Below are 24,129 nucleotides of genomic sequence, written 5' to 3' on the forward strand. Positions count from 1 at the left end.
CATAAAAGGGTGCCACTCAACACAATTACATTCAATTGGCCCAAAATGCTTCCTTTGGGTTTCAGGGTAGGAAGTATACCTGCCAGGGGCCAGTGGTTACAGAGAATTAGAAATCTGAGTTTCTTCAATAGGGTAAGGTTGGAATCCAGCAGGAATGGTGGAGCATGTCCTTGGAGGAGTGACCACTCTCTCTACCAGGTTCGGATATCAGACGCAGCTGTCCAGATGTACTTTGCATCTGGAACACTGAAACAGATGTGTTCACTTGGCTCACAAGTGTTTGATGTTGAAACTCTTGCACTGGCTAATTTCAGATGGTTCGCATTAAAAGGAAAAGGAGCATTGCAATCTGCTTTCCAGGACTTCCTGTTATCTAATCCTTATGCACTGTAATTAGATTGCGCTGCAGAGAGATGAGTACGGGATGGGAAATAAAATTACTGAACACTTAGAAACTTTTCCAGTAATTCAATAATTCTAGGGTTTTAAAAGAAGGAGAAGGTTTTTTTTTTTTCCTGTTTTGTTTTGTTTGTAAAGCAGCATGAGGTTCAAATTCAGTGTGTGCACTTTAGGAGACAGATTGGGAAGTTCTGAAATTCAAAATCAGGAGGGAAACAAAGTTTAATTTGCAGTGCCTTTGAATGAGGTACTCTGGTGCATGGAAAAATATACTGGGACTACTAGATTACTATATAACATCATTCAAAATCTTTATGATTCACAAGAAACATCTCTTCTGGAACCAATTTCCACCTCCTTTGGCAAAAACAACTGAAAGCAGTTCAGATATAACCTGAGGGGAAAAGAGGCTCTTTCATAACGTGAAAGAATAGTGGTTAAAAATAGTGCATTCACCATTATCATATCAACCACGAACCAGCCGACGGGCATTATGGACTGGGGAGAGAAGAAAAAAGAAGGAATGGTCTCAACTTGAAGCACACTCAACTTGCAGAATGTTCTAATTAGTAATTAACAAGCAACTGTGCACAATAATTAGAACTTAGTGAAAAGACCACTGGATTCAGAATCAGAAAATGTGGATTTGCATCCCTGCTCCAATAGCTGTGTGACCCCCCCCCCCCAAGATATTTAACCTCCCTTAAGCCAAGTTTCTTCAGTGATAATAATTCTCTGAGTAGGTACACCTTCTCTTTTCTTTGCAGCTTCTAAAAGCACTGATGTCATGAATGGCATGGTGGCCTGAGTTTTTAGTGCCCTCCCTAGGAAATGGAGCCACCAGGGGCCTGACTGTAGTTTGCTTGGGTTGGTGGAAGGGAGGAAAACGATGTTATCCTAATGGATTAAGAAGCGAATCACAAGCTAATCAAGAACCGACTATGCCAAGCCCCCCATCTATGCCTGGAAGGCATAGACACACTTAGTCATCCAGACAAACTCCTCTCCACCCACCAAGACCCAGACCAAATGCCCGACTTCCACAGGCGCAGTCCTTCGTGCACTTTCCGGTGGGTTCCCTGGTGAGCGCAGCAGTGGGTATAACTGTCATGCGGGTGAAAGGATGTCACCTGGGTGCTGTTCCCAGTGCATCCATGAAAACCCTGACCTTTGCGAGGTAATTTATTTAATCGCCTTCATAACATGTTGAGCTCTCAGTGCCCACACGTGACATACACAAATAAGACGCAGCAGGGAGGGTTCCGAACCGTGTGCCCTCTTGGGAACCGGAAGCGCCGGCCTCTTCCCCTTCCCCACCCTGAGCCGGCTGACCCCACAATAGATGTCCTCTTCTCAGGTTGGCAAGCCTTCTCCAATCAGTCAGCCATGTTGCCACCTTGAATCCAGCTGAGGAACAGCTGGGCAACCGAGCGCACCAAGCCCAGTCCAAGGAAACGCCAACGTTGAATGAAGGCCCCGTGAAGCCCCCAGGGCCCCTAGCAGTGTGCCCCACTGAACTGCCACTTACCCTGATGTTCCCACTGCCGCTGGCAGCACTCGCCAAGGCCCACGGAGCTGCGTTTCTCAGGCAGAAACAGGGCTCTACTGCAACCACAAATTCCCACAAGGCCACACACTGCAACCAAGTGCAAGCTCAAGGTTGAATGTCCATGTACACGGAACGGCCAGAAGAAAGGAAAATACCCTCTTCACGGCCTCCAGGAAACTGACAACAGTCTCAAGTGTGTGAAGTCAGAACATCTAGAACCACCAAAGGCCTCTTCCAGCTGCAACCTCAACACCTTCCCTTCCTCTTGCTGGGTATTCCTATCCCTAAACTCCTTCTTGGAGAAATAAGCTCATTTGCTTATATAAAATCAGGTCAGTGTAAAGGAAATAAAAAATGGCTGGCAGCCACACACTTGGGGCAGTTGAGAGCCTACCACGCCCGTGGTACACACTGAAAATATCCTTTTGATGCAGCATTTTGTGAGAAACCAGCACGACTGGCTGATACAGAAAGGAAGCTGAACATTACATGAAGACATTTAAGAAGACGCTTCCTTGCGCCCTCCTCCCGTACTGAGAACCCATAATGGGGAGTTACGAAGCAGAAGGCTGCTGGCTCAGCTTGCAAAACCACATTCAAGCAAATTCTCTTCACATTTGTACACAGACTATCAAATGGATGGTTTCTGTGGCTGTAAACTCATATTCCCAACTCCTGGCAGAGTCCTGCCAATCCCGTTGTGTAAACACCACAAGGTGGGAGGTTTAAGACGGGGCAAAATGCAAAGGTTTCACAGGAGAAATTTTTCTAATGGCAACATCATGAAGATAAAGCATTCCCCCCAAGTTTCAGGGCAGGTTTTTGTTTTCATGGAGACCCAAACCACAGCCCTTCTCTCCAACCTGCCACACCTCCATTATCTCATATTTCCTTCTTTAGGAGCAGCTGCTTTCACTCTCCTCTGCAAACAGAGGAAAATGCTTGAAACGGCAGCAGAACAGATGAGTGAGGTCTAAGGGACAACGTTCTGACAGTGAAGGTTTTAGGATAACCTGGATGTGGTTTCTCCAGAGACACTTACATATGGGGTGAACAACGGCATGATGTGGGTGCCGTGCTCCTGGCACACGGGAGGTGTGTGACAGGCAGCATCGCGGACATGGCAATCGGCTGGAGCCCAGTTCCAGCTCTGCCACTGGCCGGCTGCGACACCTGGAGGCCTCCTGTGCCTTCTGGTTCAGCTTCTCCAGGTGGGAACTTGATTAAGGTTACCATGGAGATGGAAACTAATCATTCCAACCCATTAGTCACCTACGTATATGGTACCTGCTGTGCATGAAGACAGACCTGAAATTCCCATAGGAGAGACTTTGAAATTGGTGGCTATGCAACAAATTGCAAATACTTTCATTCCATGTCAAGCCGAGTTTTCTCACATATAAAATACACCAGTCAGAGCACACAGAGTATGCAGAGGACGGAACAAAGACTACATTCAACCCAGGACTGCGCTCTGCCAACCCAAGAATCTGACGATGATTATTTAATTCACACATTCCCTCTAACATTTGTATGTATAATGACTGTGGTGGGCAACATTCCAAACTCAGCGAACGTGCTATTTGCTTATCTGCTAAAGCAAGCACATCCGATTATTTCATCTGTGGTCCCAAACCAGGGGAATAGTTTAGTTGGGGTCCACACTAACAAATTCCCATAATGTGTCCCAGGACAGAAGTGTAGACGTGCTTTTTTAGGAGGTAGTCATAAGTATAACCAAAAGAAGTCATTTAATGTGACAACAGAATCTGTCCCTTAACATTAGTTAATGCAGTTTCTAATAGCTTCCCCTAACTTCTCAGAGCTGGCTTGCACAAATTCACCAGTTCTTACTAACACTGGGCAAAGCAGCACTGAGATCCTCTGACCATGTGCCAAGCAAGCAAGAAGTTCAAAAGGAGTATGTCCCAGTTTGAGAAGAATGATCTTTAATAGCTCAGTCAGATTTTCAAACAGAGAGAGCCCAGAATTGCATTTGTCTCCAATTATTCTGAAATAGTTCTGTAGTCGGTAAATCGGTCCATGCAGACAGGGCTCCGTTCTGGGGGTGGGTCTTTCCAGGGAGGAATACACTCATGGGCTGAGGGCCCGGCAGGGAGACCACTCCTGCTAAGGTCTGGGAGGGGGATTGGGAGAAGAGGTGACCAAATTCCATGCTTCTGCTCTTTTTGGCCCCACTTTATGCCCAGGACTTGGATGCTCTTCCTGGCAATTCTGCACCCGTGGAAGTGAAGTGCTGGCTGAACGCATGCTGAGCTTACCCCTGGCGCCCCACCAGCAGAAAGCACACGTCTGCATTTTATATTCCAGTAAGCTCCAATCTGGCCCTCAGCCAGGGGACCTCTTTATAATGTCAGAGATAAAAGCCCTGGCCGTGCTTGGCACCCTGCCCCCACCTCCATTCGCTTGTAACCATCTCATAAACCAAGTATGCATTACTGTTAACAGAGCCTTCCAGACAAAGGTCTGTTGGAGCTTCGTAAACATTCCCAGATGACGATCAGAGGTGTCCCCACTTCACAGGAAGAGAAGGAGGGACAGGGCATGCTGGAAACAGTGGGGAGAACTGGAACTATAGACTCAAGTCTATATAGAGAAGACCGCTCATGAAGAGCTGCTCACTAGGTTGCCTGAGTCATGGGCACCTCACATTGGGATATGGCATGGTGGTGACATCAAATCCCAAATCTGCCCCAAATAGCACACGTATTGATATAATCTCTGTATTGAAGTCTAAGGAGGTCCTTATGAAATTTTAGGGTGTACGAGATGGCATAATTCTCTCTTCTCATACTTCTTGCCCCAGGAGATGCTATGACGCCAGCCACATCATTTATGACAGCATTTCCTCTTGATCGGTTTTCATTTTCTTTGAGTCACACTCAGTGGCTCAAAAGTGTGCAGCCGCGGCTGTGGTCCTTTACCATTTCTGTTTTACTATGTAACTTTCTGGGTTACTTGAAAGTAAGATTCCAATATTAGTTAATGTCCATTATCAATTAGAATATGCAAGGATTTCTTTTCTGGAAGTAGACAAATATGAAAATCCCTCTTAGTCTGTGCAGGAGTGGACAGACCTTCAGGTTGCTTAACTTCAGAGAAAACCTGTTTTTATCCCCAATGGGAGCAGAACTATTACGGATATGCCGACTTTTTACACATCAGAGGCTTTAATTCACTCTAGGAGGCTAGAGTGCTGATTCCCTCCCCAACCCGATCAAAAATGCACAGACACACAGATACCCCAGACATGTCCCCTCCACCCACATCCACCCGGGAATGTGCTTTAAGGGATACTGAGGTCTCTGACTGTCCTTCGAACTCAGACCTGTTGCTCCTCTTGGGCTGGTTCTCCTCTGTGCTGGCAGAGTCTGAGGCCATGAGTATGTGTTTAGAATTACCTGGAGTGCTTTTAAAAATACAAACGCCCAGGTCCCATGTAGGCAAATGAGAGCTGGATCTCTGACAGGTGGGCAGGTATCCATAAGCACCCAGGTTATTCTAATGCACAGTCAGGACCGCGGACACCTGCCTGGTCTTCGCTGCCTTCGCCAACGTCGCTGCTAATCTCTGTGATCACACTGTCACTTCTCGTGCCAGCACCGTTAAGATCTGCTGCAAGCGCTCAGTAGTGTAGGATTTTCTTCCTTGTCTCCTCAATCTACAATGGCATCTCCTGTGTTCTCTGCTTTTTCCTTATAATAGACACAAAGTGACCAAGTTCACCGCACGGTAAGTAACAGTGTGCCCTTCAGACTGTTTTTAGTTCAATACATGCCAACATTTCCCAAAGGTACACTAGGGCTGAACATTGCAACTGCAAAGACACAGATAAGACGTGGCCTTAGCCTTGAGGGGCTTACAGTGCAATGGCTGAAAGAACCACAGAAACATTTCATTTCTAAATATTGCATGTGATAAGAGGGAGATAAACCCTGGGGTTATGGGAGCATGGAGGCAGGGCCCTTGGCCCAACCAGGGTTTAGGGAAAGTGTCCTGGAGGAGATGACGCCTGAACTTGAAGCCTACGGAAGTATCAGCCAAGAGCAGATAAGCAGGAGGGGAACTGCAGGAGGTGACAGAGGAGAAAACAAGGGCACAGGGGACGGGAGGCGGCAGAGCGTTGGGTCATATTACTAGGTCACTCAAGCATGGCAGGATGTCAACCTCATTTTCCTCATTTTCCAGGTAAGGCTGAGTTTCAGAGAGCTGGCTAGCTGTAGGTTGAACACCAACAACATTCATGGAGGGTTTATTGTACTAATTACTTTAAGTGTTTTATCTCATGTAATCATTTCAACAAAGGATAAGGTAAAAACTACTTCAGTCCCTAATTTATAGATGACAAGATTGCAGCTGAGAAAGGTAAAGTAACATCCTCAAGTTGAAGGGGCTGGAAAGTGGAGGTGAATTTGAGCTCCCAGTTGTAGAATTTGAAAGTCTGAGTGCTGTTTGCTACACCACGCTGCCTCAAATAGTCAAGCCTTTGAGGACTGGTAAGTGGCATGAAAAACCTATTTACTCTCTGTCGCTCCTTGGGACAGAACTCTGACTCGGATTTAAGTTAAAAGAGACAGTTTTTAGTTCATGAGATTAATGAACTTCACAATCACCATTGCCCAAGAGTGGAATGGTCTACTCCATCCAAGGGGGTGTGCTGAGATCTCCACTGAAAATGTTCCTGTGGAGTTGGGAGACCCACCCAGCAGGGACACTATAGAGGAGGTTGCCCTGGCAGTGGGTCTCAATGGTCTCTGCCAATCCTGGGTTCTGGCCCCTATGAAATGACCTTCTTACACTGTATTAACTGTAAAAACACACAGCTACTCAAGAAGATAAGGTGAATAATAATTATGCTCCTGATCAGATTAGAAAACTCACATATCTAGGTATATACCAGCCCTGTGTTGGTGAAGTCTGGATATGTGCACTTTCTTGGAAGAGGAAAGAATGCCAGGGGGCATGAGCTTCACATGGGAGGGACCCTGCCAAGGTGATCAGTGGAACTATACATCCTCTTTCCACTGGGTGGTTTACATGTGGGTTTGTAAGTCTGGGTGTGGGGAGCTGGGTCATGTTCAAAGCTGAAAACTTGTGGAAAACAGAAGGGCAAGGTTAATCCTTCCTGATAGCCCACTGTTTAGACTATTACGAAACTGTTTTATGAGGAAAAGTTATTTCGAAGCTTCAAGTAATACAGTTACTTGGCAGCTCCTGTAGAAGTTAACTCAACGCTAGACAAATAACTATGTATTGACTTATTCATTCATGCAACACAAATGTGTTACGTGTAATAATTATCTAAGTATTGTGTTGGGCACTGAAGACAACAGAAAACAGAACTGATAAGGTCATTCTTACCTGCTTAACAAGTAAGCAAGCAGACAAATACAAACAATAACAGGTAATAATCGCTTTGTTATAATGGAGATAAAGACGGAACAGAAAGAAACAAGGAGAGGAGGCACTGATGTTACAGGGCAGTCAAGGATGTCTGAGGAGGTGACGCTGAAGCCGAGAGCTGGAGGAGGATGGAGAGCCAGGACGGCACAGAGCTATAGGGGGACGTTTCTGCCAGAGGGAAGCTGAAAGGCCCCAGGGCAGGAAAGAGCATGCGTGTTCCAGCCAATAGGCTGAGCTCAGACTGGAAAGCTGAGCGGGAGCCAGGCCACACAGGGGCTGATGGCCTTGTCAGTGATGCTGGGTCTCCCCTCACGGGGAACATGCTGAAGATGTCCCTTCTGAAGACATCATTCTGGCTTCTGTGTAAAAACTCAACTCCAGAGTAGACACTGCCAGACCACCTAGGACACTCTTGCAGCAGTCTAGGCAAGAGAGAATGGTGCTGAAGAAATACCTTAGAGAATTATGGTTTGACTGGAAGGAAATAAAAAAACTGATAACAGTCTGGTGTCAGCCATGGGATCTTGAGTTAAACTCATGCTGGAGTGCTGGACGGCAAACACTGGTTTGGTTTATTATTAACCCAGCCCCTGCCGCCCCGAACAGCTGCTCTAAACCTTCACCGGGTTTTCAACAGCAAAAATCCGTCCATATCTTATGTATTCTCAGCTCTCTTAGTCATCAAACCTTTCTCTCGTCTGAAAGAGAGCCCATCCACACCTTGCAGTGACCACAATACGCCAAAAAGGGATTTATAATTTTGGGAGATGGTTCTAAACATATTTTCAACCAGAGGTAGGAGAGGGGGAAACCTAGAAATGAAAAAGAGAAAGAAGTTTGGGAAATGTGCAGTGAGGCCTCTGAGTCAACAATTTAATGACTTTAAATAAATAAGTAAATAAGTAAATAAATAAATAAACAAATAAATAAAATGCACGCGAGTCCCATCCAGTCCCAGTTCTTACTTAGTCAGACATCTGTTTGGCAATAGAATGAGGAAGTTAATTACTTTTCTATGACACGTATGTATTTTGTGAGACACCGCATTGCACCAGTTAATAATGATCTACCTTCTGTTGACACAGAATGTTTAAATTAATAAAAATCTAAATGTTACATCTCATAGCAAAGCCTCCTTAATTGAAAGGCGGGATGGCAGGAGTAGTAATTTTCCTGGGTAAAAATTATTGAGATGAGCTTATGGTAGCATGAAAAGGTCAATCAATAAAGGGACAAACTGTTTTCAAGAGTACACACTGTGTAGAAAGGGTAGGCTGTGCTTCTCTAATTGCGACGGCAGCAGCACTCTCATTGTTAGAAGAAAGAAACCGAGACATATCCAGTAATTGCCCCTAATTGATGATATTAGTGATTTTACATTTCAACCTGTCTATTCCATCTTTATGGTCTGAAATGACAAATGCGAAAAGGGTATAAACAATCCCTTGAAGCTCCGCTATTCATATTAGAAATCCTTCTGCTCTTCCCTGAGTGTACCCTTGGTAACCAGATACTAAACCAATAGCGTTATGGAAACAGTTTATTTTTTCCAAACTATATAGTGGTATTAGATTACCTTGGAAAAGTCCAGATACCATCTACAGTCGGCTCCTAGCACTAAGAGGGCGGGGCACACTAAATAAACGTGATAGGAGTATCTTGTTCAAGCCTTGAAACCACCCAAGAAAAGTCTGCAACCCAAGACACCCTGTAATGATGTTGCTATTTTCCACTTATTTGGGGGTAAAGAGCAAAACAGTCTGCCACGTCTTTCATTTTTATGCCCCTCCTCACTTCTCTCTTTGCCACTTGATGTTGCTTAAAACACAGAACAGAATACAAAACAAACAAATATTAGGACTGAAGTCAAGAAGTAAACTTTATTTCCTGTATAATAACGTGTTTCTTTTGGCGGTATCATGCTAAAGGACCCGGGGAGAAGCCTTACTTCTTTCTGACCATTCACCATCTCTGTACTTCCCTGTCCTTCAGTGGAAAGCAGCCTCTATCTCCATGGAGACTAACAGAATATCATGCCATGTAGATGGGCCCAATATTGTTGAGAATTTAGGCACAAACTTAGTAGGCTAAACCCTTTTCTCGCATTTCCCTGTTTTGGGCTTGCTTTTCTGGGAGCTTCCGTAAACAGGGTCTTCTTTTAGTCCTTTGCGTACAAAGCAGGTACTCAGCAAATGCTTGCTGAACCTCTGTCAGGAATCAACAGATAAAGGTAAAAATGGCCCAAACCCAGAGTGGGTAATTAAAAAAAAAATCTAACCTTACAGGGTAAAAAAATTTTTAATGGTAGAATGTGTGATTTTCTTTTCATCCCAAAGTATCTAACTTAATCCAGGGATTTATCCGAGTTGAAGGATTCCAGAACCTGAGGACAAACGACGAGGAAGCCTCTTGGGAATTCAGACAGATGGGAAAGACTCACAGAGGAAATGCTCCAAGTCCTTAACAGAAAACGTTCTGAAGGTCAGTACAGCTAATCCACATACCTGCAGCTTAAGTCTATTTACCCCACTTTAGTGAAGACTGAAAGGTACCCCTCGTCTCTTGCAGGCTGACATCCCTACTCCCTTCATCTTTCCTTCTGAGTCTTATTGTTCTCTGGTGCTTCTCTGAGCACTTGAGAGGTTTTTCCGGACCCTTTTTAAGTCATGGGGCTGCCGGACATAGTGAACTGCACCTTCAGAAGCCCACAGCTCTGGGTTTTTGCTGAGAGGAAAGGCGATGGTAGGAAACTGCGGAGGCTAGTATTCAACATTTTTACAGTTATTTTAATTGACCTGATTCATAACAGGAAGCAGTCGTGAAAAGTAGATATTCACTGACATATCAGACTTGGGTAATCCTTCTCATCTGTGGAGGCTGTTTGTGATCTCCATGGAGGAAGGAACTCCCCCATGTTGAATGCTGCCTAATTGTTTAGAAATAATTAACATGTTTTTATTCCAGTTGTAGAAAACGTAATTTATTAATTGGCTGCTGCTTTATGTGTTCCATTTTAAGAGACACAATAAATAAAGAAATTAGCATAAGAAGGTACTGAAAAAACGCCAAGATTGACTAAATTCTGAAACTAGCAAGACGATTCTAAATTAAGGATAAGTAAATTTATTGCATAGAGGGGGTTTAATGACAAATGCAGAGACAGCTGTTTTTATGGGCTTTTCGCTGCAGCTTTCAAATTTAACTTTATAGACAGGAAAGCATTATCAATGCTTTAATAATTCCAGGATTCAATTTACATATCAAATCGAGAGACAGAGAAAGCCCATGTCTCTCTTTACGGTTTTAGAGTTCCCAGGGTCTGAAAATGACTTCGCAATAAAGGTTGAAAGGAAAGAAAACAGAATATTTGCTGATGACTGCAACAGAAGCAGTAACTTATCCTAATTACTGAGAAGTATAGTTAGAGAACCAGCACAACCTCTCCTCAGCAATTAATAGTACGAATGGTAAACATTCTAATCTTTAATTGAAGCACCCAGAAACAGTCTGTAAACAGATGAGTATTTGAAACAAGCCATTTGCCATATCCCCAGGTATTAATTGGACCCAATAACATCTCATTCTTTGTGGGGGAGGGAGAAAGGCCGCCATCACAGATACACAAAAGCAGCTCCCATCAAACCCTTCTTCTGGATGTAATGGTGTGAAAACCATGCCAATTTCCTGTCTCGTTTTAGAATTTTTGACTCTCCTTCCTTGTGGAATACTTTCTGACTTTTGTTTCTACACATGCCATTTTATTCTTCAGGCTGCTGTTGTTCAAAAGCCAACCCTCCCTTTCTTCCCTGGTTTCTCATCCCTCCATGATGAAAATCCAAACTCTTTGCCTGGCACACCTCACCTCTTGCCCCCATCACTAACCCTACCAGCCTCTATCCTCCAGGAACACTGAAACATATGCAGTTCCCTGATACACTATACTCTCCAAGCCCCTGGAATATTTCACAGGGTGTGTTCCCCACTCGGAAACACAACCTCTGAACCTGTCTCACTGAGAACGCCTGTCCATACTCGTATATAGCCTTTATATCTCAGGCCTAAGGTCTCCTCTGTGAGCTCTTCCCTGACTGACTAGGGGGATAATTTTCTGCCTCTGTTACCACTGCATTTCAAACATGAAGGGAACCGTCACACAGAACTGAACTGTGTAGCTGGTGGCTGTCTCCACGCTAGAATCTAAGCCATGTGCAGGAAGGATTCCCATAGTTAAATACTTGAGGAAGGAAGGAAGAAGCGTGAAAAACGAGGAAGGGAAGGAAACATTCAAGCAGGTTTGCTGAAAAACTGGAGGCAAGTGGGAATTGTGGATGAGTAATAAGCCAAAAGGGAGACTTGGGGTCCACGTACGTTCTGGGTGCCAGCAGGAGCCTGCATCCTGAGGGTGAATGCTCAGGCCAGAAACTAGAAACACTTGCTCCGATCACAGTGCTTGTTGGGCGGTGTGAGTCAGGGCTCTTGGATGCCCCCAATAGTTTACGGTTTAGTCTCTTTTTACTAGATGGACTAGTCTCATCGTCCCAGGTGGAAGCATTAGCAAAGATCGGTCCAGGGGCTTGGACAAACATTATCATTGAAATGTGCTAAATGACCCAGTGGTTAAAACCAATCTAAAATGTATACACATCCTCTGATTTTATTGCTATAGTCCTATTATCCAAAGGGCTAGAGAAATTGGATGAAGATAATATATTAAGCACTTGAAAATGAGGAAGAAACAAACGGAAGTGCTTTTTTGGGAACAATAGTCAAAGGGGAACCTCCAGACCAATTTCCTCTTTTAGCTTTACCTTTGCACCTTTGCCTCCACAGCCAGGCACAGTGCTCATGGTGCCTCATCAAAAGAGCACTGCCCCGGAATTGGGAAACCTGGATTTTCTGGGCCTGACATTCCAATGTCACTCAATTAGCGAGTGGTCCAAGTCACTTCTCGTCTCTGTATTGAACCAGATGCCTACTGTTCTCAATGCCTAATGTTTCCTCCAGCTTTTCAAATGTAACTGGCTCCTTCTGACAAAACACTTAGCCTCTGTGGTATCTGTTCATGGATCTAAGTAAAAAGTACGCTCTCTCGGGTCCAGCTTTCAGGCTCTGCAGGTGTGCAAGCAACAGCACACAGGTAGAGCCCAATCCGACCAGCATTCAACAGGTTCTGGGGAGAGCGTGTGAACAAACGCATCGCTCATCTGCCATATTTACCTAGAGCCCAACAGCTACTTTTCAGCGCAGAGACTATGAAATGTGGAAACACATGTTATAGACACCATACCCCATTCAAGGAGCTGCACGATAGATTCTCTGGGCTCTCTCCAATGGCACCAGTTCCCTAGCTTCATGCCTCCAAGGAGACAATGCCCCTGCAGGGGGCTGCCTATGACCAGGCGACTAGTGACCCCCAAAGAGTTACCATGAAATTCACTATCAAGATGGCTGCTTCCCATATTCCAACAGTGAGGTGTTAGTGGAAGTTGTGGGGCAGAGAGCTGTAGGAATCCAAAGTCTGTGAAATCAAGCATGACATATTTTAAGGGTTTGGAGCAGGTATTGTGGCCCAAAAATGGCAGCCTTCAAGTTCACTGTCGAGCCCAGCAAATAGATAAGGGGGACATGTGTTTTGCAAGTAAAATAAACAAAAGTTATTTAAGAATGCCACCGTGTATCCTTATTTTTTACACCAAGTAAGATAATTAAGGGGATTAGAATACCCCATCTTCCTAGTCCTGACTTCTGGACATCCTTCCTCTTGTCAGCGAAGGCTTTCGGCAGAGCTCTCTGCTGCCCACTCTCACTGCAGGGTGAGCTGGTCTTCAGCCAGCTTGGAGCCCGAAATTGTCATGACCACGGAAGAAGCATTTGTTAGGCTTCGGGCTGAGGCCGTATGGGTGGCACTCCCCGCACTGTAATGAACAAGGAATAAATGGCAAGGGAAGCCTTGGTGTTTCACTGTCTGTGTTTTGTTGTGAGCAAAAGATTCCAAGTGTGGTCTTGGGCAGAAAAGGAAAATAGTTCCAAAGTGGCAAACCCCAAAAGAGGCATCACCTCATTTGGCAGAGAACTTGAGGAAAGAGAGAGTCCGGGATGACATGTGTTTTGTCCAGGCATCTGGGGAGAAGAGGAGAAGTGACCTGGCATGTTTGTGCAATGCCACTCATGCTGTCTTCTTACTGAGCCTGAAAGCCCCTTCCCTAGTATGCCCTCCCCCCCTACATACACCCCTCGGCGTGAGCAACGTCAGAACAATGGGTGCGAACAGGACAACACAAGCAGTGATAAAGGGCAGTGATAGAACCCCCAATCTGGACAAAGGGTAGCTCACTTCTCAGGAGGGAGGGTCCAGGCCAGGGTGGGGGTTGTGCCAAGGAGAACACAAGAGTGAAAAGCACCAACCACCCCAACACAATGACTATTGGAACCACATCATGGGCACCAAGGACACAAAAGGGGAGGAAAGCAGAGATGACCAAAAGTTGGAGCAGGAAAACTTAAAAAGCTACAAAGAAGATTATGTGAGCAATTCAGGGCCCCTGGTCAGCAAATGATGGGAACCGAGGAGACTAAAATTCCTGGAACTTTCCATATAGATCATTTCCTCAAGTCATTCAATAACAATAATGGCTGCCATTACTGAGTGTCTACCATCTCCGAAGCTACACTTACATCATCTAATTGAACCTCAAAGCAGCAGTGCCAGCTATAGAGTATTCTCATTTTACAGAAGAGAAAACTAGACTAAGATGGGGGAAACTTGCCAGTGTGAAATGGGCAGTAACCGGCAGAACCCAGGGATGTCTGACGCAGACGCATGTGCTCTGTCCCCTGTATCAGCTGCCCTGTTACCCATCACTCAGACTGGATCTCTGGCTGGGTCACCGCTGTTACAAGTAGATGCTCCAGGACTAGAATCCAACTTCTGCATCTAATTCTGTACTCTTTCTACTATATCCTACTGCCTTAAATAAGATGTGGATTCAACAAGTGGTACTAGCATAATGGGACACCCACATGCAAAAACAAAATGAATCTTGTACCATACAAAAAAATTAACTCAAAGTGGATCAAAGACCTAAATGTAAAACCTAAAACTATAAAACTTCTAACAGAAAACATAGAAGAAAAATCTTTATTCTCTTGGATTAGGCAAAGATTTCTTAGATAGGGCATCAAACGACTGCTCCATAAAAGAAAAATATTAAAAAGTGTACTACACCAAAATTGAAAACTTCTGCTCTTCAAAAGACTCTGTCAAGAGAATAAAAAGACAAGTTGCAGACTGAGAAAAAATATTTATGAAATACATACCTGATAAAAGACTTGTACGTATATAGAATAAAGAACTCTCAAAACTCAATATGAAAAAAACTGCTCATTTTCAAAATAGGCAAAATATTTGAGTAAATACATCACTAAAATAAGATACAGATAGCAAATAAGCACATGAAAAAAATACTTCATTAGCCACTAAGGGAATGCAAATTAAAACACCAATGTGATATCACTACACATCTACTGGAATGATTAAAAATGAAAACAAAAGCAAAACTGACAAAATCAAGTGGTGGCAAGGATGCGAGTAAGCTGAAACTCTTATTCATTGTTGTTGGGGACTGAAAATGGTACAGCTCCCTGGGAAAGAGTCTGGCTTATAAAGTTAAACATACATTTACCATACAACCCAGCAATCCTACTCCTAGGTATTTACCCAAATGAAAATTTATATTCTCACAAAAACCTGTATGGGAATGTTTACAGTGGCTTTATTGATAACCACCCCAAACTGGAAAAGAATCCAGATGTCTTTCAGTTGATGAATGGCTAAACAAACTATGGGACAGCCACATAATAGAATACTGTTTGGCAACAAAAGGGAACCGAATACTGAGATTATGTATTTGTACATGCACGTAAAAATAACATGGCTGAATGTCAAGTGCGTTATGCTAAGCAAAAGAAGACAGAATCAAATGGCTGTTTAAATCAATTTATATGACTTTCTGGAAAAGGTAAAGCTATAGTGAGAGAAAGCAGATCAGGGCTTAGTGGGGCCTAGAAGTGGGGGTTAGGGGTTGACGACAAAGCGTTATGAGGGAATGGGGGGTGAGGGGTCTGTTCTATATCTCGGGAGTGGTGGTGGCTGCAGATTGCACACTAAAAATATCAAATTTTACTGAATGCAAATTACACTTCAACATTTAAAAGCTAGGGAAAGTATATCTATTACTTGTAAACACAGAGACAGCACAGTGGAGTGGTTACAAATACAGCCTCTGAAGTTGAAAACTCCAGCTACCTCATCTGCAAAATGGGGATAAGAGCAAGCCCCCACTTTCATAAGGTCGTGGAGATGAAATGAGATGAGGTGTACAAACACCAAGCAGAGCACCACGCCATAGTGAGGGCACCGTCATCTCTAATGTTCCCTGAGGAAGAGCGCCTACGTCCACAATGCTTCTCAAACACTGTGCCACGTATTGGGCCTGTGCCTCATCCAAAGGAAGACATACTTCTGCTTCACAGTAGCTGCCACCATGGAAGCGGTTCCCTGAGTTAGAGCTTCTCATAGACCAAAAGCCAGAAGAAAAGAATTATAGTGCAAGAACGGGGAAGGTTGTGAGATGGAATTCACATCACCACAAACGAAAGGTCCGCTTCGTACCCCTGGGGTGGACTTTTGGACAAACCAGAGCGCCATGAGGAGGTTTGGGGAGCACAGCTGGCTGTTCTCTGGGGGTAGGAGTGTGGAAGCACCGCAGATTCATTGTTTATTTCCCAGCCGACTCTGTGGCCCAGAGCACCGTGCCCGGAAGCCTCTCTGGCATTTCATGGTAACTCTGCCAACGGGATTATGTGCTTATGAAGCCAACAAGTTCCTCCCCTCACTTTAACGTTAATGACAGCCAGCTCTGCATTCACTCCAGTGAAACCATCCTCTGGCTGTTTGGAGAAGACATAGGTAACACGCAGTGATGTTCCGTTTGGACTGCTTAGAAACTATCACACACACACCACACACACCACACACACACACCACACACACACACCACACACGCACACACACCACACACGCACACACACCACACACGCACACACACCACACGCACACACCACACACAGTATACACACCACACACACACACACACATCACACATACACCATACACACCACACACCACACACTACAGTTCTTCAATCCTCTGCCAAATCTCCCTAATCTTCCTGAAGATAAGGTAATTCGGTTACGACAAAAGCTCTCGAAACAGGAAAAACCTTCTCCTTCGATAGGGCGGGTTGGGCTCATCATCCCACCACCAGGCATTTCTGCTTACAATTAATCTAGCAAAACGGGAAGGCAGCAGAAAAACTCTTGGTTCACTAACGACCTTTAAGTAATTGCTCACATTTCAAACAGACTCGGGTTACCATAAAAAGTTTTTCTTGGGCAGAGAACTCATTTCCTTTGCATACTACACACAGCTCTAACTCTGGCTTGCCTTTCGTCCTTCGGCTCAGCCCTGCCTCCTTCCCCCACAGCGCATAGGTCTCGGAATAGTCTAGCTGAGGAGCAGCACACGCGGCAACCCGGGCAGCTGTCACACAGACCCAGCCCGAGCCCTTTCCTCTTAGGACGCGGGGCTGCCTCAGCGCTCCCTAGCTCACAGAGGGCATCCGAAGGGCCCAAAGCCAGGAAATTCCATGTTCCAAACGAGGGTCTCTGAAAAGAAATGGGAATAATCACCAAAGAAGTAACATTGCTTTGTTTCAACAGAAGAAAAGGAGAGGAAGTGGTCTTACAATTGTAGCATCAGGGAATGAGAAGCTTATTAGGGCTCCCACCTACCCCCCAACACACACCTACAGAGCCACTTCTTAAACTGCTTTCAGAATGAGTCTACTCAACTCTCTCTCCACAGAAGGCCCGATGATAAAAGACATGGATTCCCTGCGCCACAGACAGGCGGGGGCTGGGTAGAAGGTGTGCACATGCCTGGAAGCGCTCAGGAGAATTAGATCATTGTTTGTCCTCACATTTTCCTTTGCCTCCAAAGATGTGAATTCCTACCTGTGGACTTGGCAAACGAATGACAGACTTCCAATCAAGATGTTGGAAGTTCAGACTTTGAACTGCTCCCCTCCACTCCAAATCCACAGTAATGACAAGTAAAATAGAAAAAGAAACCAAAAATAGCTTTACTAAGTCAAGAACAAGATAAACATCTCCCTGGACCAAAAATAGAACAGAAATGCAAGGCTATAAGTGAAGCGGAAGCTAGGGCCTCAGGTCTGGAAGCAGGAATGAGTTCAGTTCCAATGGTTACGAGGGACTAAAAATGTTTCACATAAGAAAGGTGAGTAGAGTCAACTTTAAAGCTGAAAGCCAGAGGATGAGGTGAGGCTCTCTTGTTTATAAAAACAGGCTAAAAATACAGGGTTCATGACCTGTTCCTGTGAGCGAACTATTTCTAGGGGGTGGTGGACCAGGTACAGAGCCAATGTGCCCATCACCTAAGTAACTGGACGAGCAGTCGCCTCTCCATCTTGTGGTACAACAGCTCCAAAGGCCATTGAGTTCTGGTTCTGAACTGGGGCCTGACGGGTCTGGGAGAGGCAAGTACAAAGCTACCAGGCAGAGGGGATGAGCACATGAGGAGAGAAAGGCCCAACACCAAAATGACTGAAAACATAAGCCTACCATACAAAATTCCAAAACACTGAGTGAGATGTAACACTAAGAAAGATAACGAACAAAAATCAACAATTGGCACATGATTTCACTCCAGTAAAATAACCTATGGCACTGACATACCCAGACTTCAAACAAGTATGATTAGGATGCTGAAAAACAGGTAAATAACAGAGTGGCATGTATCAGAAGTGAGTAAGAAGGTATGAAACAGAAATAGTTAGAAATAAAACAGAAACCAGGTGATATGGGGAAAAAAGCGAATTTGAGATCCTGGAAAAAAAAACAGTTACTAAACCAACCGGATAGCAAGAAACATCCGTGGGACATGACTTAAGGGAGCTTTAGTTTCTGGAAACATGGAATAAATGCCGAGGGCTGAAAGGGTTTGGCTTTTGAGGAGTGGGCCTTGGGCGGGAGCAGAAGGAAAATGTGCTAATGTTTTCAATTGGGTCCCAGTACTTTGACTTTTCAAAGTGTATACATGTATCACTTTAATAAGAATTAAAATAAAATATTGAAATAACGAAAGGTTACCTGAAGGCTATGCGGCCCTGGCTTTCTTCTATATAGTCCACATGCTATTCTTGGAAAGAAGTAAACCATCAAAGAGACAAGAACCTCAATTACATAATTTTTCACCCTTCTCATTACTTCTTTCATTAAGTTATAACTTGAAATTATGTCAAGCAGCCACGTTGAGGAATATTATAAAAATCAGGTATTTAAATTATTGTGGAGTTCCGATAAGAATGCTGACCATTCATTCTCAATGGGACCCTCGTGAGTGCCTCAGGCGTCAGTGCCAGGAAAAACTATACTTCAGCTCAGGAACATGTGTGTAAAAAATCAGTCTGTTAGCTTTGGCTGCTGGGAAATTTAGAGTAACTTTGTGCTTTATTTCTTGTCACTGTATAGGATCATCTGGTATGCATTCTGGATACTAACCTGCTTTCATCTTATTTCTTGTCACTCTTAATTCACAAATAAATATGAAATTGATTGCTATTGTACAATATACATGTGAGTATGTGTGCATGTGCAACTGTAAGCCACTTCAGAATCGTTTGGGTGGGAGATTAACACAAGTTGAAAAAGTAGAGAAGAGCAAAGAAAAAGAAAAAAAAGAAAAGAAAAAAGAGAAAAGAAAGGTAGTTGGATTGTGGGGTCATGATTTTGGAGGACACTGAATGCTAAGAGTTTGAAATTTACCCTGAAGACTAAAGATAATGCTAAATACTTCAGACCCTGTGTTTTAAAAGAAGGATCAAAGGTAAAAGGCTGTAGGAAAGAAAAAGTGTCTTGGCAAGTAAATACAGCTTTGTTTTGTTTTTTTGTAACAAAACATGTGAAATCTAAGGAAACACGCTATGTACTATCCACAAATTTATGACAACAACCAATTCCTCTTGGTCTGTTCTGCTTCTATTTCCTTGGCTTTCGACTTGGGAAAGCCACAGGAGAAGCCAAATCATCACAAAACCTCCTTTAAAACATAAATTTTATTTCTTCCCCAAATTAAGCTGCTGTTGATTACAAATGACAACTAACTCCATGCATGCAAATTACACCCACTATTAAAGGCCTCTTGCCTTCCTGAAACATGACAGCATGGGAGTCCAGTAACATGCAGATGTAGGCTGGTAATAAACATTGCTTGATGCTGAAACCTGTTAAGATGATTTTTCTAGGCTCCAAGAAAAGCATAAAAATAAGCCTGAAAACTTGAAATCTAGGAATTGAAGTAAATTCAATTTTGACTGAACTAATTTTGAATTTATGATCTTTTGGGAATGCGCTAAATTGAATTTACCTCTATTATATTTTCAGAGCAAATCAACAGCATAGAGATTTCAGAAGAGATGTTTATATTACCACACAGAATAAAATTTTCATATAACTAGAAACTTGAAAATCTAACTGGTGAACTAATTGAAACCAAGTCTACATTCTCATAGAAGTAAATACCCTACTCACTTCCCCTAGGAAACATTTCGGAGAAACATGAGAGTAGAGCTTTTCAGTGTCTTTCAGACCATCTCACCTAAGTCCTTTGTATCACATACAGTATTTCTCTTTCCTGTCTGGCTCAACTAGCATAATGCACTCAAGGTCCATCCATATTATTGCAAATGGCAAGATTTCCTTTTTTTTAATGGCTGAATAATATCACACACACACACACACACACACACACACTCTGCTGACCACTGAACAACATGGGTTTGATCTGTGTGGGTTCCACTTATACGCAGATGTTTTTCAATAAATACTGTAAAGGTATTGTCTTTTCCTTATGATTTTCTTAACATTTTCTTTACTCTAGCTTACTTTATTGTAAGAATATCATATATGCTACATATAACATACAAAATATGTGTTAATCAACTGCTTATCAGCACTGCTGCGGGTCAACAGGAGGTTATTAGTAGGTAAATTTTGGGGGAGTCAAAAGTTATACGGGGATTTTTGACTGCGCAGGCGGTTGGCAGCCCTAACGCCCCATGTTGTTCGAGGGTCAACTGTATGTCACATCTTCTTCATCCATTTATTCATCGATGAGCATTTAGGTTGCTTCCATGTCTTCGCTATTGTAAATGATGCTGCAATGAACATGGGAATGCAGATATCTTTTTGAGTTAGTGTTGTGATTTTCTTCCAATAAATAGCCACAAGTGGAATTGCTGGATCATATGGTAGTTCTATTTTTCATTTTTTGAGGAGCCTCCATACATTTTCCATAGTGGCTGCACCAATTTGCAATCCCACCAACAGTGTATGAGGTTCCCTTTTATCCACATTCTCACCAACTCTTGTTACTTCTTATCTTTTTGATAATAGCTCTGCTACCAGGTGTGAGGTGATACCTCATCGTAGTTGTGATTTGCATTTCTGTGATAATTAGTGATGTTGAGCATCTTTTCATGTACCTGTTGGCCATCTGTATGTCTTCTTTGGTAAAATATCTACTCAGATCTTCTGCCCAGGTTTTAATCAGATTTTATTTTTTTTTTGCTACTGAGTTGTATGAGTCCCTTGTATTACAGATGACGTAACAAATCTAAAAGGCTGAATGACTTGCCCAAGACCACTCAGTTTGTTAGGTACTGAATGACTAGAACCTATCAGAGTAATCAAGTCCTTTTTGATTATACCATTTGGCCTATCTCTAACACGGTACTTGTGATTAATGTTATGTGTCGACTTGACTGGGACACAGGGAGCCCAAATACTTGCTTCCACATTATTCTGGGTATGTGTGTGAAGGTGCTTCTGGCAAAGACTAACAGTCGACTCAGTAGACGGAGTAAAGCTGATTACCCTCCCTAGTGGTGGGCCTCACCCAATCAGTGAAAGGCCTGAACAGAACAAAAGGCTGACATTCCCACAAGTGACAGGGAACTCCTCCTGCCTAACTGCCTTCCAGCTGGGACATCGCTGTTTTCCCGCCTTGAGACTCAGATTGAAACACTGGCTTTTCTCGGGTCAGACTGGAACTGCACCATTAACTCTCCTGGGTCCCCTCTTTATTGACCACAGATTTGGGACTTCTTGGCCCCCACAATCACATGAACCAAATCCTTATAATAAATCAGTTTCTCTCTCTCTCTCTGTCTCTCTGTCTGTCTGTCTGTCTGTCTGTCTCTCTCTCTCTCTCTCTCTCTCTCCATATACATATATATGTATGTATGTATATATGTATATATATAGTAATAAGGCTGTATACACACACACGTCACACATCCTGTTGGTTCTCTTTTTCTGAAGAATCCTAATAAAATATTAAACAAACTTTTAGCTCAAAGGAGGAAAATAATGGTTTCAATGGATATGGTGGACACCAGCTCACCTAACCAAAGGCCATTCCCAACCTTCTTCTCCCTCGCCTTCCTCCAATACAAAGGCTGAAAAGCTAAACTGCAGTTTCCTCACCTCTTTCACAGCCCAAGGGGGTCACGTGACACAGTGCAGAACAACACATGTAGGTGGACATGCCTAGGAGGGTTTCCCTCTGCTCTTTGCTTTTTATTACCTCTTCTTGTCATGTCTAGAGCTTGGACACACCGAGTGGGGGTGGGCAGCCATCATCCTGGGACCATGAGGACAAAAGCACATGCCAGGGAAGGGTCAGAGAGAAGACAGAAGGATTCTGGCTGTGCTATGAGATCTATGAGAAATAGCTCCCGCCTTGGACTGCTTCTCCAGGATTCATGAGAAACACACTGCACCTACTAGAGTCAATTTTAGTAGGGTTATCTGTTATTTGTTAATAGATATGCTAGCCAGATTTCAGCTATAACAATAAAGCAAAAGTGGACATGACCCCAATTTTAATAAAATATAAGCACTTATTCACAAAATTTTTGAGGCTCTGCCATAATGATGTCATGTAAGAGGCACTACATCCAAAAGCCTTCCAAGTCCCAACCAAGGACGTGGGTGGGAAGCTAGCTTGCTGCCTGCCATTCCAGATTAGAGTCTGAGGAAAAATCCCAGGGGATCCCCTTTCATTCCTGTTATGCTTGTGAGTGGCAAAAGGCTAACACTAAAGTAGACTGACTGAATCTTGCAAAGCTGTTAGCAGTGGATCTAACTGTTCCCATTTAATTCACCTATTTCTAAAAGTTACTTTAATGCAAAACTAATGTTCACTGATTCCTACACCATTGGAATGAGCTCGTGGTCCTTCCTCATGCAGTGAAACTAATAACCTCTCTCTACAATGTTGGCACCAGAGGTCACAGGTAGCTGCCATATAGTGGAAGAAGCACTAGATTTAGTCAAAAGGTCTGGGTGTGGGACTTGGTTCTGCCACTTTTTCCTTCTTCCTATCCCTGAAGTGTCTCTCTGAACCTAAGTTGTTTTCTCATTGATAATTATTACGTTCAAATGAGATAATGATCACAAAAGAATTCCAACAAATGTAAAACACTCTACAAAAGTAAGACTCCATCAGATAACCTGTGCGCGCACTGAAAGTAAACAGGTTCGGTGTGAGGAAAGCGTGAGTCATATGAGAAAAGCTCATTCATTATCTTTATGACATTTACTTTGGCTCTTCTTTCTTTCCTTTCTTTCTCGGAGAATAAAAGTTGCTAGAGAAGTGATCGCTATCTGATAAAAGCGTTGAAGCCCAAAGGCTTACAGAAAAAATTTTAAGGAAATGAAAAAACTAGATACAACTTGGTATGTTTATCACTGAGCAATAGCTGTCACCAATGACAATGTCACTTAACCCCCTTATTACGTGCTCTGACAGCACTCTGGCCTTCCACGTCCTTTGAATTATGTTTAATGCCAACAGCCCCTCTAGACTCCAAGCTCCATGAAACCTCACCTGAGACTAAACCTTTTAGTGCTTGGTTGGTGATAGAAGTTCCAGCCAAAAAAATACCTGCAGCCCTACGCATTATTGAATTACTTCTGCTTCCTGCCGTGCACTGAGAGTCACCTACTTTTGGACGGATAAAATAAAAACAGAGTTCTCTGAAAGATCATTGGGATAGCACCTGGGAGGCAGTTCACGCTGGTTCCACACAACGTACCTTGTCCTGGGTTTGGCATCGGAAACAGTCACATTCAAAGCAGTACTGGTCCCGCAGCTGCTTCCGGCGCTCCTCGCTTGTCATCAGCATGTCCAGGTAGCAGATGGTGAGCTGTGGGGCCAGAGAGAAGCACGGCCACGTGTAACAAATGGCTATTACTATTGCTAATGATTAAAGTAAAACATGTTTTATACACACCAAAACCCATGAGAGAGAAGACACTGCGCACAGGGTCTTCACCCAAATAATCACATGTAAAATTTTTCATCCATGACCTTCCAGTTTTTGTTACTTGGTGAGCACATATGTATAGTATATTTAAAGGACTGGGCTCATTAGCTCTAGACACTTACACCTTACCTTTTAGTCACTAGACGGTAAAGTATCGAGAGCTGTTATAGGTTCGGTGTTACTAAGGTTTGGTAATAAAATCTATAACCACTGGTAATCAGAGAAGCCAAAATAATCCTGGCAACCAAATGGGTGGCAGATGATATGGCCAGATTGCTCTTAAAT

General features: G+C 43.5%; 1 protein-coding gene across 2 annotated transcripts in view; it reads right to left on the bottom strand.

Moving 5' to 3' along the window:
- Nucleotides 1-24,129, bottom strand: part of SMYD3 (SET and MYND domain containing 3) — a 555,557-nt gene that overhangs the window by 99,238 nt on the left and 432,190 nt on the right. For both annotated transcript variants that reach the window (XM_019730893.3, XM_074316893.2), the window contains one exon: nucleotides 23,614-23,724. In XM_019730893.3, the coding sequence (XP_019586452.1) occupies nucleotides 23,614-23,724 (111 nt within the window). The remainder of the gene's footprint in view (nucleotides 1-23,613; nucleotides 23,725-24,129) is intronic.

Source organism: Rhinolophus sinicus, chromosome 6, assembly GCF_057876585.1.
Source record: "Rhinolophus sinicus isolate RSI-liver-muscle chromosome 6, RSI-T2T, whole genome shotgun sequence".
In the NCBI taxonomy this organism is placed as follows: Eukaryota; Metazoa; Chordata; class Mammalia; order Chiroptera; family Rhinolophidae; genus Rhinolophus; species Rhinolophus sinicus.